General features: G+C 42.0%; 1 protein-coding gene and 1 long non-coding RNA gene across 7 annotated transcripts in view; one reads left to right on the top strand and one right to left on the bottom strand.

The window, feature by feature from the left end:
• JAKMIP2 (janus kinase and microtubule interacting protein 2) overlaps positions 1-15,971 on the top strand; it is a 70,775-nt gene extending 54,804 nt beyond the window's left edge. For 3 of the 5 annotated variants that reach the window (XM_069772543.1, XM_069772539.1, XM_069772540.1), the window contains 6 exons: positions 564-632; positions 1,716-1,793; positions 2,675-2,878; positions 4,503-4,568; positions 6,177-6,249; positions 11,763-15,971. In XM_069772543.1, the coding sequence (XP_069628644.1) occupies positions 564-632; positions 1,716-1,793; positions 2,675-2,878; positions 4,503-4,568; positions 6,177-6,227 (468 nt within the window). In that variant the 3' untranslated portion in view covers positions 6,228-6,249; positions 11,763-15,971. The remainder of the gene's footprint in view (positions 1-563; positions 633-1,715; positions 1,794-2,674; positions 2,879-4,502; positions 4,569-6,176; positions 6,250-11,762) is intronic. The other 2 variants (XM_069772541.1, XM_069772542.1) reach the window with 2 other exon arrangements.
• On the bottom strand, positions 7,274-17,028 carry LOC138682335 (uncharacterized). 2 transcript variants are annotated; one of them, XR_011322440.1, is made up of 3 exons: positions 16,713-17,028; positions 12,209-12,319; positions 7,274-8,073 (listed from the first exon to the last, which is right to left on the bottom strand). It is a non-coding gene; the product is annotated as an uncharacterized lncRNA (long non-coding RNA). The 2 variants fall into 2 exon arrangements; XR_011322439.1 differs by lacking the exon at positions 16,713-17,028 and adding an exon at positions 12,949-13,156.
• Positions 17,029-17,596: the final 568 nt, after the last annotated feature.

The raw sequence follows: 17,596 nt of genomic DNA, 5'->3' as shown, positions 1-17,596 counted from the left end.
TTATATATATATTTTATATATATATATTCCTGAGATTTCCAAAGCTTCTGAAGGGATCTGTATGCAAAATTGCCACTGAAACTATGTGTCTTAAGTTCCTTGTTTTGGAAATTAAAAAGAAAGTGAGGGTTGGTTAAAATTGCTTTCTGTGGCTCAAATGCAGCACACAATTTTGTCAATGTGACAGCTTCCAAGGATTCTACTCAACAATTCCTCCTCTGTAAAGAGAATTGCTGTCTATCCAGCTAAGCTATTCTTGAGATGCTAGAGCCCCATCGTGGGCCCTTGTCCATGGGATGAAATGGGTTCCCTGTCCATCCAAGGAAGTGTGCTTTTCCATCTTCCAGTGATGCGGTAATGGTGGTCCTCTTGCTGCTTCTCTGTCAAGTGCTACCTACAGACATTGTGGCTGCCCCGTCACAGGAGAACAGCCTCAAGATGGGCCCAGAACTAGCAATAGGTTACTACAAATAGACGAACAAGATTCTGCAGATGTCCCATTTGCCACTGCCCGTGTGCCTAGAAAACACAGCAGGTTACAGCTCTCATTGTCTTCCCTCCAGTGGATCCAGCAGATTGAGGGAGCTGAAGCTGCTTTGCATCAGAAGATGATGGAACTGGAAAGTGATATGGTAAGCAAACTTCCTTTAGTACACATTTCACATTTTAGGGGCAAGACACTGCGTGTGTCACATTTACTTGGTGTGCCAAAAGATAACTAAAAGGGTCTTTTGGCAAATTAAGTATGCAGGCTTTCTCTGATTATTGGTGAATCCATAAAATTTTTACTAGTCTGGTTCAATGCAACAGCAGAATAACAGAAACAGAAATAGTGAAAACTTTCCCTCTCTTTCCATGAGGATGACTGTTTATTAATAACTATGGAGGACCCAAAGGTTGCTCGGTGTTTTTCAGAGATGTAAATAGCCACACTCTTTCTCTCATAAGATTCACAGTCTAAACATTAGCTGTTGTATTACATTGTATTCAATACCACTATGTGGGAAACTAAAGAATTATCACGCTCTTTTGTTTCATTACATTTTAAGCGCGTACCATCCTAAAGGCAAAACATTCACAGCTGAACTGAAGTTCCTGTAGCACCAGTAAAGTTAGTACTTTACTCTGTTCTTATTCTAGTTAATGGAAGTAACATACAAGATGAACAAGCATAACTACAAGAGTTGAATAGCTGTAGTGGTTTACATTCTGTTCCTATGGTATGTCTGTACTTGAGTCAATATAGCTTAAGGCAGGCTGAGAAGTTAAGGCACAGCAGCTTCCCACAAATAATGTGAATGTGAATATGCCTGTTTAGTTTCTGTTTAGTTTATTGCACTTTCACACTTCTTCCAAAACAAGAGAAAGCAGAAAAGTAGTTGTCCATGATGCCAGAGGAGGTAACTTTAGAAAAATCACACAGAAACCCCTAAACTACGCTACTGAAATGCCAAGCAATATCACTGAAGTCAACAAAGAGATGATGGATTTAGTTCCATGTAGATCTGATGTATTATCATACAAAAGCAATCCACAGCTATTTTCCCTTCCTTCTTTTCTAGCTGAGTCAGATATTAATTACTCTGCGGAGAGCCAGTTTAAGACCAGTCTCCTAGTCCTGCCTGAGTCGGATATCTGTAGTTGATTTAATACAACGTCCCGAAGTACTTTGAGTAGCTAATTCATTTTTCTGTCCAAATGATCCTTCATTGTAGGAGCAATTTTGCAAGATAAAAGGTTATTTGGAGGAAGAATTAGACTACAGGAAGCAAGCTCTTGACCAAGCATACATGGTATGTACAAAGGAAATTCTACAGCACATATTGGCCAGCACTGTCACAGGACACAGACTCTTGTTGGATCAGGAAGAGAGGTTTTTGCTTTTTTCTTAGTATCTTTTTTTTTCTTTGTTTTTTTCCCATTCTTCTAATGTACTACCATGCAATCTGCAAAGCTTCAACATGACACCTAGGTTTTTCATGTCACAAAAAGGCAGATCTCCTGAAGTCTGAAACTCTTTTTGTCAGTTAAAGGCAGATACTGCTCATTAATGTTGGCTTGTCCGACTGGAGTCAGTGCAACCAACTGGAACTCAGATTTGGAATCTTGGCCATTTTGCACATGTCATAGCAAGAAGACAATATGCCACAAAAAGCAAGAGTTCCTGCTCTAAACGCTGCTATATCAAATTCTGATACATAGGTCTGATAACTGGCTGTGCAAGTTCATCATGTTTGTTTTGTCAAGTTAATGAGAATGCTCATTGATTAGCAGGATTAAGAGCAAAGTAGTCTGCCAGTGGCCTCCAATCTTTCCTCTTTTGTTTTTTAGCACAATGGGTCAAAATTTTAGAATTGGTGAAATATTCATCTTTACACTTACAAAATAGGTATGAAAATTTTATCCAACTCCTAATCATGTCTGTAACTGCTTAAAAAGTTGAAGTGAGGGATTTCAGTGAAAATTAAGATTAAAATATTTTAAAAATGAAAGTTCATATCCTTTTGTCAAAACACTGAACCATTTTATGAGTTCTGTTTTTCACATTTTTGCACACTTGAGCACAGGGACCACCTCTCATGCAGGTGCCTGAATCTGCCACCGACCCCCCAGCTCCCACTGTGTTTTAAACAATGTTTCATCTCTAACTGGCTTTTGGTATTGCATCAACCAGAGGATCCAGGAACTTGAAGCCACCTTGTACAATGCTTTGCAGCAAGAAACGGTGATAAAGTTTGGGGAACTACTCACTGAAAAACAGCAGGAAGAGCTAAGGACAGCAGTAGAAAAGCTAAGACGTCAGATGCTGAGGAAAAGCAGAGAATATGATTGCCAGATTCTTCAGGAGAGGATGGAGCTGCTCCAGCAGGCTCATCAGGTAAGAAAAAGGAGCCACGCACATCCATATCTACTCAGCTTTGCTGTATAAGAACATAAGCTGAGGTCAAATGCAGGCAAGCTCCAGGTCGTGAGAGAGCCTGGCATATAGTTTTTTGAGTTGTTTCATACTTTGCTTCTTTACTGCGTGCACAAACACATGTGATACTACCTTGTGGAGGATTGTTTTGGCATGTTTTGAGTCTTACAATTCCAAACAACAGTTTTCATCCAGAATTCTGTACACATGAATCTAGCTTTGTAATAAAAATGATCATCCTTAGTTATTGGACTGGACAAAAGAGGAACTGTATGAATGCTTTTGGCTGGTATTACACAGGAGAGTTAGCTGTTTTTCCAGACACTTATGCTCTGCCCCCCAAAGTGAGCAGTTGTTACGTTTCACTGCTGAGATATTGTACTACATTTTGCGTTCGAAGACCAAGTTTGCTGCTCCGCAAGCTGTGAGGTCCTAGAGCAAAATGGTAAACAGTCACAGCATGCTAATTAATGTGACAGCTGCACAATGAAACAAAACTTACTCAAATGTTTATGGGAAAAAGGCAGAAAGCATATGCCCAGTGGTTTGGGTTTCTGCTTCACAGGAAGACTTATTTTCACAGTCCTGCTTGATCCCAAGTTAGAGACTTGAGACTGGTCCACCCTTATTTCTTCTTACCAGGCCTTTGCAGCGTGAGGAGCTTCTTGATTTCAGCCATGACCGCTGCCCTGATTAACACTGCCACAGCAGTTCTGGCTTCTTTGAACAGCTCTTAGCCAGCCTCAGTTGCAGATGGGCTTGGGAAAGGCTGAGAGGCAAGGAAAGGAAGAGATAGTGTTTGAAAGCTGCCATAAGCTAGTTGTCTCATCTCCAGACAATTAGGAAGATGGTCACGGGGCACTGTCTGCTCTCCAGGTGCCAGGGCCTCCAGGTGTCTCCTGGTTTGCCTCGCTGTATCTCCGCTGTTTGCTAGCCAGCTGTCTTATGCCCTGACTAAATAGAGAAAAGATACTGAGATTCAAGGCCTCATTTTCTGTTACCCGTTCTGTGGGATCTCTCTTCCCAAGGGGCCAAAAGTTTATCTCATGTTATGTAATTTTTCTAGAAGTACCTAGCTCTACTAAAAAAAAATACACCTTGTCTATAAGTTACATATATCCCACTCACTACAAAATCAATGTTTCCATAGTATTGTATACATTTATCATTTCAGATCTAAGAATAACAATTTAATCCTTTTTCAACACATCAAACTGTGAGAAATCTTAATGAATCATGATATAATTCTTAAAAGTATAACCATGATCTTACACTTACCATCTATTTAACACAGGATTAATATAAAATAGATAATATGAAACAGATCCACTATTGATATTAATGTCCAGCATTTGACAATACAGTCAGATATATGCAGTAGCATATTTTGAGCAGTTGTACACATGGTAAAGTTGGGGTTAGGTCAGGTTAGTGGACGGAGTCATGGTATTACACAAGACTATCCCTGCCAAAGAAATGGATTTGTTAATTTGTAGGCTTTTGGCACTTGGAACATTAAGTTACTTGTTCAGCGGAGCAAATTTACTGAGAATTTAGTCTAGATGCTTTCTTTTCTGATTTCCAGAGGATCCGAGATTTGGAAGATAAAACTGACATCCAAAAGAGACAAATTAAGGATCTGGAGGAAAAGGTTGGTTCTGTTATGCTTCTGAAGCACACCGATCAACTTTTTTGAAAGTAATGACCTAGCTCTCTTGAACTACATGACCTTTTTGTTTAGCTGAATCAGGTGGACCTGCTGGTGGTGGTCTACTATGCTTTCTTTTCAATTTGTGTTTCAGTATATACAGACTTTAATCTTAAGAGTTTCCTCCACAACATTTCATTTGAGGAAATAAATGCCAAACACTTTTAATTATGGTGGATAATACTGTACCAAATGAAGAAGCCTTTACTTGACTGTTAAGTGCTGTGTTGGTAGACAGGCAGTACTTCCACTAAAGGCAAGATGAGGCTAGCAAGCAGGAAGGACTGAATGAAACTGAGTGAAGATTTGAAGATTGTCCTTATCTGGCAAGACAAGGGAACTCAGGTTCTCATGCTATCATCTTTATTGAAGCTTGTAATTGACTATGCAGTATAAATACGATACCAGAATCTTCCCCTTAAACTGAACTGTCAAAGAACTATATATGCACATTCTTTATATATACTATATATATATACACACTCTCTCTCTCTCTCAAAATATGCACTGCATTTTTTAGGTGAATAAGGCCAACTGTCACATTGAGTTTTGCTACTTGTACCTAGGTTAGATAGGATAGTTGAAAAAAGATCATAGCATGGGCACAGTGTACTGCTACCAATAATGTCTTTTCTAGAAGTGCCAGACTGGTGTAAGATGCATCTCTAGTGGTAGCCTTGCCAGTGTATTTACATTAGTAAATATCAATGTCCATGTGTAAATTGTAACATGAAATAATGGCTATATTAGTACAGTGACAGCAGTGCTAATGAGCCCTTTCAGTTTGTATGTATGTTCCTAAAGTGAAACAAGTGGGCATAATGCAAAACTTGATACACATAATTCTTTCCACTTTTCTTTCAATATTTTTGTGCTACAAGGACTCAGTGTCTTTCTTTCTAATATATTAACTTGGAAAAATAACAGATGATAATCTGTGGTGAAAATAAAAAAAAAAACAAAGCAAAACTTATGCCATGGTCAAATGAAGACCTTGAATAGGAGACTTCTTAGTGTCAATTTTCAAAAGAGCTTTTGACTCACAAAAATTCTCATCTCTTAGATGTCAATGACAACAACAAAGACAACACATTCATGATTCAAATGAGACATCCAAAAATAGATTCTTAAACATTTAATGGTTAGGGTTTGATATTATGCGTGTGTGTGTGTGTATATATATATATATATATTTATTTCCAGGCTATTTCCAGCATGGATTGCAGGTACTGTTTTTTAACACACTTAAAAATATCACCCATGCTGGTTTTGATAACCAGCTTTGTGACTTCAGTCAACCCGTGGTGGTTCATAGTGACAGTTATACCTCAGGCTTTCAATATGGTGCCAATTGTAATTCATCACCAAAATTAATAAGATCTGTTTTCTAAGCCTAGGAGGTAGTATGGTACTTACAGAAATAACTAGGGAAATACAGTGTTTTCTGAATGCACATAGTTATTCTAATTGTCCTACAGAGCGCAAAAATAATCCTGATGCTTACAATGCCATGACCTTTAGTTTTTATGCAATCTTCTTTTTCTTCTGCAGTTTCTATTTCTATTCTTGTTCTTCTCTCTTGCCTTTATTCTTTGGCCTTGATGTCAATGTGCCTCTTGGAAAGGTAAGACTATTTTGTTTCTTTCCTCAAAGCTAGCGCTTCTTGCACAGAGCTGAGGATCACATCCTTGTGTGTTCTTGTGTATGTCTGGAGTCAGAGAATTCAGCAGGTCGTTGTCAGTTTGTAATAGTTCACAACAAAGGATCATCACACTAGTGAGTTGCCACAGGGAGTTGCAGTCAGACCAACACTATCCAATGTACTTGTAAGTGAATTGTCAAAGCTTGCTGGTGATACTGTGCTATTCAGAATTGTAAAAATAAAAGCTAACAAGAATTTCACAGTATCAAACAGCCAAGAGAATTACAGGTGAAACTCAATGGTGATGTTTGCAAAGCGATGCAGAAGGAAAACAGTTGTAAATCTCAACCATATACACACTATGATGGGCTCTGAACTGACACTCGGGAAATAGATCAGGAGGTTATAACAGGTAGAGCTTAGTGCCCAGAAATAGGAGAGATACAGAGGAGGGCAAGGAAGAATGATCAGCTGCTGAGAGACAGGAAGAGGGAGACAGAGAGATGGAAGGATTTCTCTTGCTCAGAAAGCAAGACAGTGTTAAAAGGAGGTATGAGAGAGGTCTAGAAAATTTGTCATAGAATGGATGGATGGATGGATAGATTGCTATCATTCACTGTCTTCTCCAGTACAAGCAATTATAATGTAATAAGTTTAAAGTAAACAAAAATTGATAGTTAATGATGTAGGCTGTAAAGAAGTCTTTGCCACAGCATGCTTAGCAGCTGAAAGTTCAGAGCTCATAAAGCAATGTGAAGATGGGGAAATAAAGCGGGGAACTATAATGTGCATGGCCTTCACATCTTTCCCTCTGTGTCTAGCCACTTTCAGAACCAGGATGCTGGGCTAGGAGGATCTTTGGATCCAAGATAACAGAAGTAGAACACAGCCTAGATAATGTTATGTTAAGGACTCAAGAACATGTAATGACAGATCAAAATTTTCTGATTTGGGGACAGACCCATACCATTAAATTTCTCACTGTATGTCTTAGCTCTAGCTTGAGCTATGTCAATGAGTAAATTCTTCTGCCCTGCACTTGAGGCAAGCTGAGAATACAGTTGTGTGTGAAAGATGTTTCGTCATGCCCTTCCACCATTTGTATTAGCTCAGCCTTTATTTCCAGGTGCAATTCAAGGTATTGATTATAACCAAGTCGTATGGGTCCAGTTTGGTGAGTTTTCCTTTTCCTTCTAAGGGAAGCTTCATTTCAGCTAGATCAAGGATTTCTTTTGCAGTTTCATGCTGATGCAGAGAGAGCTCTCAGAATTAGCCACATCAGCTGGAATCCACTGCCTCTTTGGCTGGCCAGACCTCAAAAAGAATGTTTTTATGGGCTGAGGCAGCAATATATATGGAGGTTGGGCTGAATAGGGAATGAACCATAAGAAAGAATCAGAGGAATGTAGACAGATCAGTGATAACAGCTTCTGTAAACAATGGCCAATATCATTATAGAGTTGCTACTATTTAAAACATACTGCCTTGATCCACTGAACATTAAACAGATTAAGTTATGACTGCATACTTACTAATGCTCCTGCCGCAGGATTTTGGGGAACGATGACACAGCACAGCAGCTGTGAGATGTTTTGAGTGGCCATGACTGGTGAAAATTTGATTTTACAGTTTCTTGCTTATTCACAGTAGGGAAAAAAATCAGGAAGTCTTCTAAAACAGCCAAATTACATATAGGCTAATTTTAAGAAACCAAAATATTCACAGTACACAGTAGTAGCAAATAATTTTATATGACTCTGTCTTTTGCTGTACCACAGAATCATGAGTCCAGAACAAGCAGCCAACCTAGAGGGAGAGTCAAAAAAAAAAAAAAAAAGAAAAAAAAAAAAGAAAGTCTTGGATTTAAGGTGCGCCTTGAAAACTCACAGGGAACTGATACATTTGCAAAAACCTGTCTGCATGAGTTTTTCCCATTTGCCTATACTGTTGTCCTTTTTCAGTTTCTATCACAGCTACAATAAAGTCCTTATGAAGTGTATGAGAAAAAACTGGGGCAATAAGAGGTTCAGAATTTTCTGTATGTACAGTTTGCACCTATATTTTCCACCTGTATGGGTATGGAATTGGTTTTCTACTGAATATTTGCCTCTTCTGGTACAGCTACAGAATTAGTAAGAAGTTTATACATCCTAGTTTTACTAATGCTGGTGTCTGCTATGATGGAAGAAAAGTTGGAAATGGGGAAGGGGTTCTTATTTCTTTGAAAATGTGCCTCAAAAGATATCCCTTGCTCGGTTTAGGTCACCTTGATTAAAAATGCATTCATTACATTAAACTACTGAACATTTTTTCCTAATCCTGTCTCTTAAGATGGAGCACCCAGTAAAGTCTTTGAAGTAGAGCATACATCCTGAGAAATAAAAAATAAAATTTTCATTAATATCAGAACTCATCTTCCTGATCTTTTTAATTGTTTTTAGTTTTGAAATAAATTTTTTCAGAAGTTTAAAAAAACTCCTCAGTAGTAGATGCAAATGCCAAGAAGATCCACAAAAATGCATAAAAATAACTTTTGTTTATATGTTTATAGATATGATGTTTTTCCTTAGAAAAGAAAAAGATGATTCACATGAAAAATTTAATCCACCTGTAATTGAACTTAGAGTAGGAAATCCCTAGTCCCAGGACAAAAATGTCAGTGTACGCTTCCTGAGGCTGTATGCATGGTTTTGGTATGCTAGCACAGAAGAGAAAGGAAGACGAACTAAGAATTATAACATAACATGGATGAGTCACTTGGCTTTTCAGGAACTGCAGGTATATACCTGTATCTTTTGAAATAAGCATTTCCCAAAATAGAAACACTCCCCCCCCCCCCCCCCCCATTATTCTGTTACATTGGAATTCCAGCAGTGCTGATTAACTCTTTGTCTTGGAGCCTGTGAAGATATCTCAAGTGCCCTGTAACATTTCAGTCTCTGCATGCTAAGAAAAAATGTGTTTTAACAGCCTCACAATTAACTCTGTAATGTATTCAAAGGCAGACTGAATTTTGCAGAAGAGCCATTCCTTCCCTCTTCTCAAAGCAGGACAGGGAGAACCGCATATATAGAAGGAGAAGAATCAGGACCATCAAAAAAATACAGCAAAACCTCCACATTTGCTGATAACACTTGTGCCCTTTTGGCCTAATTTGAGGGTGGGTATTGGCTGGTTAGAAAAGCTAATGAGGTGTTTAAGATCAGAACTCTACATTCCTCCTAAAATTCTAGCAGATTTATTATTATTCACTTGCAGTCATTGTTCTACCTGCATGTGGCTGCTCGGTGACATCTAGCTAATTTGATGCGCTCTTCACTGGCACATTCATTGAGTAGGACTAATAGTCAAAAGAAATGTAAGCATTTTTCTGCCCCTTTTAGGACTAGCAGGACTGTCACAGCTGCAACAGAACCAGAGCAGTGTTGAGGCCGATTTCATTGCTGGGGTTTTACATAGATCCCTTAGGGATCGTGTCAAGACTTCATTTCCACCCCCACCCTCTCCCTGGTCCAATCTCCTTCAGTAGGTTTTCTGCTTGTTTTAAACAACATCTAAGGCTTAGCAGGTGTAAATCCCTTTGGTGTAACTTCACTGAGCCCAGGAAGGCTGCTCTAACTACAGCACCAACATGAGAAGAGTTTCATTCGCTGGATTCACTGTTGCTCCATAGAGGCTGGCCCTGGGAGTGCACAAGGGTCTGGTTCGAATGACTTATGTCTCTGCTCCCATTAGAGAGGACAAGAAGCATCAGAGACAGCTGAAATGTGGTTTACAGCCCCAGAGAGCCTGCTGGTGTGTTGTGCCACTCCTAGGACCACCCAGGAGATGAATGGTTCTTTTGCCTTTCCCATCCTGCTTTTGCATATTTGGCTATGAATGTCAGGTAGGGAACAAGAAGATGGATTCCTGTGAGCTGAATGGCAGAGGAAGTAGCCATGATAGTGGTGGAGATATAGTGATGTAGGGAATGGGACATTGACTATGAAAATGGAAAAATCTTGAAGGGTGAGATGTGTGTGTGGGATATATAAACTCGATGCTTTTTCAGAGGATCTGTGTTGCTGTCAACTCCCTTGAACTGTAAAGACAGCTACAGCAGGCCCAGCATCACAGCAAGCATGATATCTGTAGAGTGTTTTACCAAGGCAAGTCACTCTACAAGTGCAAAGTATCAAGTCTTGTAGCAATTCCTCAAACACAAGGCAGTGGTAAGCAGCTGTTAGATCCTTATCCTCTGCCTGATCTTAGTCTTCACCCCCTCTATTTCCCTTCGTGGGATCTTTACCCTTCAATGCCTGAGGGGAAATCTCGAGACAGAAGCAATTTGGGAATGGTGTTGGCAAGATTGAGAGGGATTTTAGCAAGGTCATATTTTCTGAGGCTGGAATACATGGAATTAGTGAGAATAACTAACATTGATATGTGTTTCCCATTCACTTTAAAAACCACCTGCCTACCCAGGTGACTTTGACATTTGAATTAACTCAGCAAGAGTGAGCATGGCATGGGGAGTGTGCTATCAGGATTTCTGGTTCTTAGAACTACTGAGATATTTATCATCAGGGGGATCTTTGCAAAATTGCTTTACTTCCACTGGGTGCAAGTTAACTTTGTTAACCGTATCATAAGAGACTTCAAACAGATCCTTGATAAAACAAACAAAAAGCACAATGCATCCTTGAAATGTACATAGGAAGCCATGTGATGATGGAAGGTCTTTGGTTTCATTTGTGCCTTGCTGCCGTTTATCCTTTACCAACCTTTTAACTGGATGAGAGCAAACCACAATGCAATTGCAGATTATACTTTCTGGTTTCTTTCTCAGAGTGAGCACAGCAGTCACTGCTGTACTTTTCAGATAAGGAAGGACAAGCATGAATGAAACCATGGGCAGCAATATATAGTATCCAGACCAGAAGCTCTCTAATTCCTGTTTATGTGGGATTTTCCTACCTGCATTTTTTCTGTGCTTGTGAATATACGCATTCACTTATTTGTGATCACATAGGGAAGTCTGGCCTACATGGATTTTGCACTCAGTGAATTTTACCACATAGGCTTGAATGCTGAGAGAACAAAGACAAAATATGCCCTTTTTTCCCCTGTTTTTGAACCTGGGAACTGCAATCCTTTTCCATAGGTAGGGTAGGCTTCCTCGGAACAAGAGCAGTCTGTGTTTGCCTTATTGCTGCAGTGTTGGTTCAAGAGTTATTGAAACTGATGTGTAACTATTCATCTGAAGATGCCCATGGGGACTTTTATGGACCAGAGGGCTGTACTTCATAGGGTTAAATGGAGAGGCTTGGCAAAATACCCAGAATTTTCACAAATGCCTTTAATACGGACAAACAGAAACAGTTTATGCTGATAACTGTAAGAACAGATCTTTTCAACTTTCTGATTGATAGACTGCATCTTGTTAGCTGGGATACGTAGGTAGAGGAACTTCTCACTTATCTGATACAGATGTTCTTTTTTTCTTTTATCTTTAGAGTGCCCGACCACACAGATAAGTCTTTATAAAGGCAAATGCTTCCACCCCACCGATGAGGAGAACATTGTTTACACCTATTTTAAAAAGTATAAAAATGAACAACCTGTAGCCAAGACTGCAACCACCTTGTATTTTAAAGCCATCACTCAAGATTTGTTACTTGACAGTTCCTGTCTCAAGCTATGATATATGCTGCATCTAATGAAATTCTATATGTTGAAATTACAAAAGGGGAAGAAAAATAAACTGTGAACCTACATCACTTAGGAAGAACTTAAAGGGAAGGAACCACTTTCAGCTGATCAAGTCAGTGTGTCTTGGGCATGGAACCAAAGTTAAAACAGAAAAATTTATCCCTGCTGTGCAGGGCAATCGTTTAAATGTGACACTGTCATCCCACAAATCGATCAAAAGTTAACAGGACAGAGCAGGAGAAATACTTACAAGCCGTGGAGAGATGCTGACAACAAAGCATTCAGTTTGAACTGTCTGGCTTTCTCACTGCAGGGACTCCTCCTCTCCCTCTTTGGTTTTAACCTCAGGAACAAATGACAGCTGCAATGTGGGGGGAAGAAAGGAAAACGCATTCTGGTTTATTGCAGGATGGGCAAGACAGGGCACCATGTTTTGCGCTTCAGATCGTAACAAAGCATCACCCTACTCGGCAAAGGAAGGGGAGAAGAGGGTGTCTGGCGTAAGGAGGATTTCTGACAGTTGTAGCCTTATCTCTCTTCACCCTCCCTCCATGAAGAACAGCCTGTCTATTGTCAGATACTTTTCATACTCTTTAAAGACTGCCATTGAGATAATAATGACTATACTTGGTTTTACTATTTGAATAATACACTGAGGATCACTGGATTGGACCTACAGAGTAGTTTCTGAGAAAGAAAAGAAATATGTTGGAGGACAGAGGGGGAAAAAGCCAACCCCCTTGTCCATGTGGTATGTTCCACAAAGCATCAGCTTCCAACTGTTTTGTCCCAGCTTGGAACAAATGTTTTGGTTTGGCTTGTCAAACTGACTTTGTTAGCTGGCTTCCTGATCAATGACACATAAACCAAAAATGGGGAAAAGCTGTGTGAACACATCCTTATTAGAAGTAAGAAGTATTGTTAGCCTGTTTAGATTTTTCCACACATAAAAATAACTAGAAGTAGTTTGCATTTCAAAGCATTACTTACCTCTCTAATCACCAAGCCTGGAACCCAGTCCTGGTGCCTCCCTGAGGCATCACAGGTCCATGCCCCCTGTAGTCAGTAAGACTATAGTAAGTCAGTAAGAACCCTGAGGAGTGCCACACCTGCAGCAAACATTGTGAAGGTCCTGTGCCTGCTGGCGGCAAACCAGCCCAGCTGCACCCATCTTCCCTTTTCTCACCAATGTGCTGTATGAGCTGGGCATGACGATGCACTTCTCTGTGCCTCTGTTTTCATTTCCCTGGAAATGGAGTCATGCCTGTTTAGACTTCAGGTTCCTGTGGCAAGGCTCCTTATTTGAGCTGTGTCTTCCCCAATGGAGCCTTAATTTTAACTGGGAGAAATGGATGTCTGTATTACAAAATAGAAAACTAAGGGCCAGAATACAGCCTGTGCATTACTTAAACCTTCAAAACAGGGCTCGTGTACCAGCATCTTACGCACACAGACTCTGCCCATCAGAAGCTTTAAAAGTGCTTTACAAAGAGTCTTTCCTTTGTTTGCTTGTTTATTTTTACAGATGAAGCAACTGAGGCACAAACCAATGAAGTAACTTGCCACAGCAACTCAGCAGGTCAAAAGCAGTTCCTCAGCCATAGCAGGGATGAAGTTCCTCAAGTATCAAGGATGCCTGCCCCTCACAGATATTTTTTGGCCAGAATAGCTTTTAATCATTAGTGTCCATTCACCCAACTGGATTGCAATGCTGGGCTCCATTTCTCCACAAAGGCTCCTAATATCCTCATTTCTTGCATGCCATGAGATTGTGTTAAGCCTTCCATCAAAGGTTAGAAGCTATTAGTAAGTGATTTTTTTTTCCTGCTCCTTAAAATTAATTTAAATTACAGAATGACCACATCTTCTTGAAGCAGTCTGTTTCAGTCAAGGGGTTTACTGAATTCTGCACCAACTGTATGTTTGTTGGTTCATTTTTTAAAAAACAGATTTGTAGGCAGATATGTTAAATGAATGCAGGTACGTTGCATGCTCTTTGTTCAAATTCTTATTCCCCCGCAGAAGAATCTGTGGATAAGGTTGGCCCAAACCTACGTGTGCTTTCCAAGAGTGCTGCTAGCAGTTCAGTCCTGAAGCTCTGGAGTCAGGCCCTTTGAGAGTCTCGTCCCACACCTGTGACATCTGTAGATCACTAAGCAACTTTACAACATCTTGTTAGCTACAAAAAGGGGGTTTTCCTCCCTGGTTATTCCCTCTTCCTCCTCTCACTGTTTTTTCCCCTGTTACAGCACCAGTTCATTTCATACCACTTGGCTGCAGTGTCCTGCAAGTAAATACAGGCTGGAAACTGTTTTCCCTAGCATTAGGGCCAGCTATTAAAACATTGAACTCTTCTTGCAAAAGAATGAGCAGCACCTGTTTTCTGTGATGGTGCAGTAACTTCTGCCTCTGCTTTGGTTAAAAAAAAAAAGAGGACTAGAAATGTTTCTTTCAGGCAGTCATAGGGAAGGTTCACAGACAGATAGAAGTACCTAGTTTCAGAACATAACCTGACTGATCTTGTGGCACGCTTCATCATTTAGGCCCCCTGAGCCATGGTATGCACATCTTATTTGTCATTTTTGCATCATTTCTCCTCCTCTTACTGAATACATACGCATGCAGGTGCTCCATTTCCAAGGCTCAGGGTGGGGTGGAAGGTGGTAGACAGTCCACAGCTCATCTTGGTCTGCAAACTTTTAAAAGATTGCAGAGAGCTGAACAACAGCTGCTTTACTCCCCTTGCAGCATAAGCCATGCCTAAAACACACTTGCTGACATAATACAAACTTTCTGCTGTCAGCTAGATCAAAATAAGTTTGATGTTTGTGTGTATATATAAATACACATGTATCTATATATGTATATGTACATATATATACATATATACACATATATATATTCCCTATTGTATATAGTAAATCGTTGCTATAGCTTATGAAAGTATACTTCCAATCTAGGTATGGGGAACTGAATCTAGACTTTTTTAGCTGCCACAACTGGTATGCTCCTCGTGATTTAGTTTTACATCTCATGGGCAACTAGTTTTTGGATCTGTTTTTCTGGGTTCTCCCCCCTTCTCTGTCCTGAAGCTGTTTATCCAGGCTTTCTGCTGTTCCTGACACTCATTGAGGCAAAGTATTGAGAATCCTCTCTCAAATTAGTCACTGCAGCCAACCTCCTCCCCCCCCCCCCCCCCAAACCAACCAGCAAACTAAAAATCAATTTATTGCAGCCTTTGAGGACAGCAAATGTAGCCCTGGATTCCTCCCATCCATTCCATCCTAGGCCATAGCAGGAGTACCAGCACTCCAGGCTATCCATACCATCAAAGCAGTAGATGAGCCACATAACTTAGTGCAAGTCAGCTTGACCAAAATCTGACTTGCTGCTTTTTCTCCACTGACCCAAGTCAGGAGATTTTGATGACTATTCTTTCAGTTTAAGCACTTCAGATGGGGGCCGAGTTAGGTGAGATGAATTTAGGCAGTTGGGGTTGTGCAAGGAAATAGGGCTTCTTGCAGTATTATCAGCCTGGCTCACAGCTCCATCCTCCCTTGTTGATGTGCCTGGAGGACCATGGAGACTTTTTTGTAGACATGCTTCATTTTCCAACTCCCTGCCCTCATCTCGGTGGGAAACATCCTCTGAACCCCTGAAGCTTTCCATTCCATGGCATGCCATGAAGACTGAATAGGCCAGGCTCTCCTTCTCACTAGGGCAAGGTTCAATGAACAGCCACACAGTTGCTGGGATTCAAAGGGTTTTTTCTTTTCCCCTGCCCACCCTCACATCAGCACCTGTGTGTTTTTATATATACTTTTTGTTCCCAATTTTTTTTGATGTCTATTCCAGAACAGAATTGTACAGGACTTGGCAGAATGACCCTTTGATAAACACTGGACATGTATCTGTACTATATGTATTAACGTGTAGAAGAGAATCCTTATTGTATGTAAAGTTTTATGAATGGTTATTTTTTAATTTATGTATTTAATATAGGATTCAATGACCTCTGGTGTTTTAGTTTGTATAAAAAATAAAACAGCAGCATTTTTAAAAAAAAATCTCACTTTACGTTCATGGATATATCCGGTGTCTGTCTGGAATTTGTTTGGAGGAACCATGTTAAAGCTGAGCAACAGAGACACGCCTTCCTTGCCTGCTGTCTCCCTCTGATGTGCCTGCCACCCAAGGAGAGGACGGCTGGAGAGGTTGGGCCGTAACACAGCACACTCTGGAACGTAAATCTATTAAAAAGCTTGAATGGACATCCTGAAGTACTTTGTTGATAAGGGGAAGGCAGGCAGCTTTCTCAGCATGGGCCCAAGTTGGAATTTACTGGGTTTTTTGCTAGGCCTGTGCAGAAAAAAAAAAAAAAAAAAAAAGAAGCAGCTGCCTTCTTTTTGCTAGAGTTTGGGGAGAAAGAAGAGTGTATGGGGGGACCCTTATTTGACTCTTGCCCCAGTTCGAAAAAAAAGGAAAGGCCTCAGAATCTCCCTTTCTCTGCTCACAGTCTCGCGATGCTCTGCAGTGCCGATACCTGCCTTTGTGCATCTCTCCCTGTGAAACAAGGATCAGGGTCAGCCGTGCGCTGCAGAGAAGCTGCACAAGCGCAGCCACAAGCAACTGTCCGCAACACGGGCTTACGCTCTCTTCCCCCCCCAAAGCGCTGCACTCCCTGTGTCACCAAGGAGCGCCTGCGGTGTGAATTAGGAGGGCGGGACCCGCCGCAACCGACAGCTGTCACTCACCCGCAGGTCCCGCCCCCCCGGGACGCTCGAGGAGCCGAGGTCAGCGCCGGCCGCGCGCCCCTCAGAGGCCACGGGCGGGCGCCGGCGGCCGCGGCCTGGTGAGGAGAGCCCCGCCGCCCGGCCAGGGCCGCTCCCGGGCCCGCCTGCGCTCACCGCGGCAGCTCCGCCTTTACCCCCGGGGCCGCAGCTAGAGCTTGAGCCGCCCGTTCCACCGAGGCCGCGGCAACAAACGCGCTTTTCCGCGCGGGAAGGACGACGACGGTTCCGGGCCGCAGGCACGCGGCCCAGCCGCGCCCGACCCCGCAGAGCCCGCCTCCCCGCGCTCCGCGCGGCGGGGCCGCCGGCCGCCAGGGGGCAGTGTCTCCCTCTGCCGCCGCCGCGGGCTCCGCCCGCCGGTCACGTGCCGCACCAACGGCTTCTCGGCCGCAGCCCCCGCGCCGGCCGTCGGCAGCTGGAGCCGGCGGCCGTCGGTCCCTTCGCCGGCGCGGCGGCTGCGTGCGCCGCGCCGGGCCGGGCCGGGCCGGGCTGAAGCCGGGGCTGCTACTCGGGCGGAGGGCTGCGCAGGAACCGCGGTCGTTACCGGCAGGGAGCTGCGGGCGGGTCGGTGCAGACTGGCACAGACAAGAGCTGGGGGGGCGGTTTGCGTAGAGTAGAAGCACACCGCTTTGGAAAAACACTTGGTAGAAGCTCAGCGGGGTAAAAAAGAAACCCAAACCAGTAACGGCAGTGATGGAAAACAGAAACGTGTCTCTTTTTTTGCCAGACTTTGCCATCCTCGGGTGCTGGTAATGTTTTCCACTGTCATTCCCGAGCACTAAATATAGTTTACATTTTAGGTCATGCTCTTTGACAGTCTTTAGACCCTTTGGAATCCTCCCCCTCCC

Source organism: Haliaeetus albicilla, chromosome 27 (genome assembly GCF_947461875.1).
Source record: "Haliaeetus albicilla chromosome 27, bHalAlb1.1, whole genome shotgun sequence".
Taxonomy (NCBI): domain Eukaryota; kingdom Metazoa; phylum Chordata; class Aves; order Accipitriformes; family Accipitridae; genus Haliaeetus; species Haliaeetus albicilla.
The sequence above is the reverse complement of the archived record's forward strand: the minus strand, read 5'-3'. Positions and strand labels throughout refer to the sequence as shown.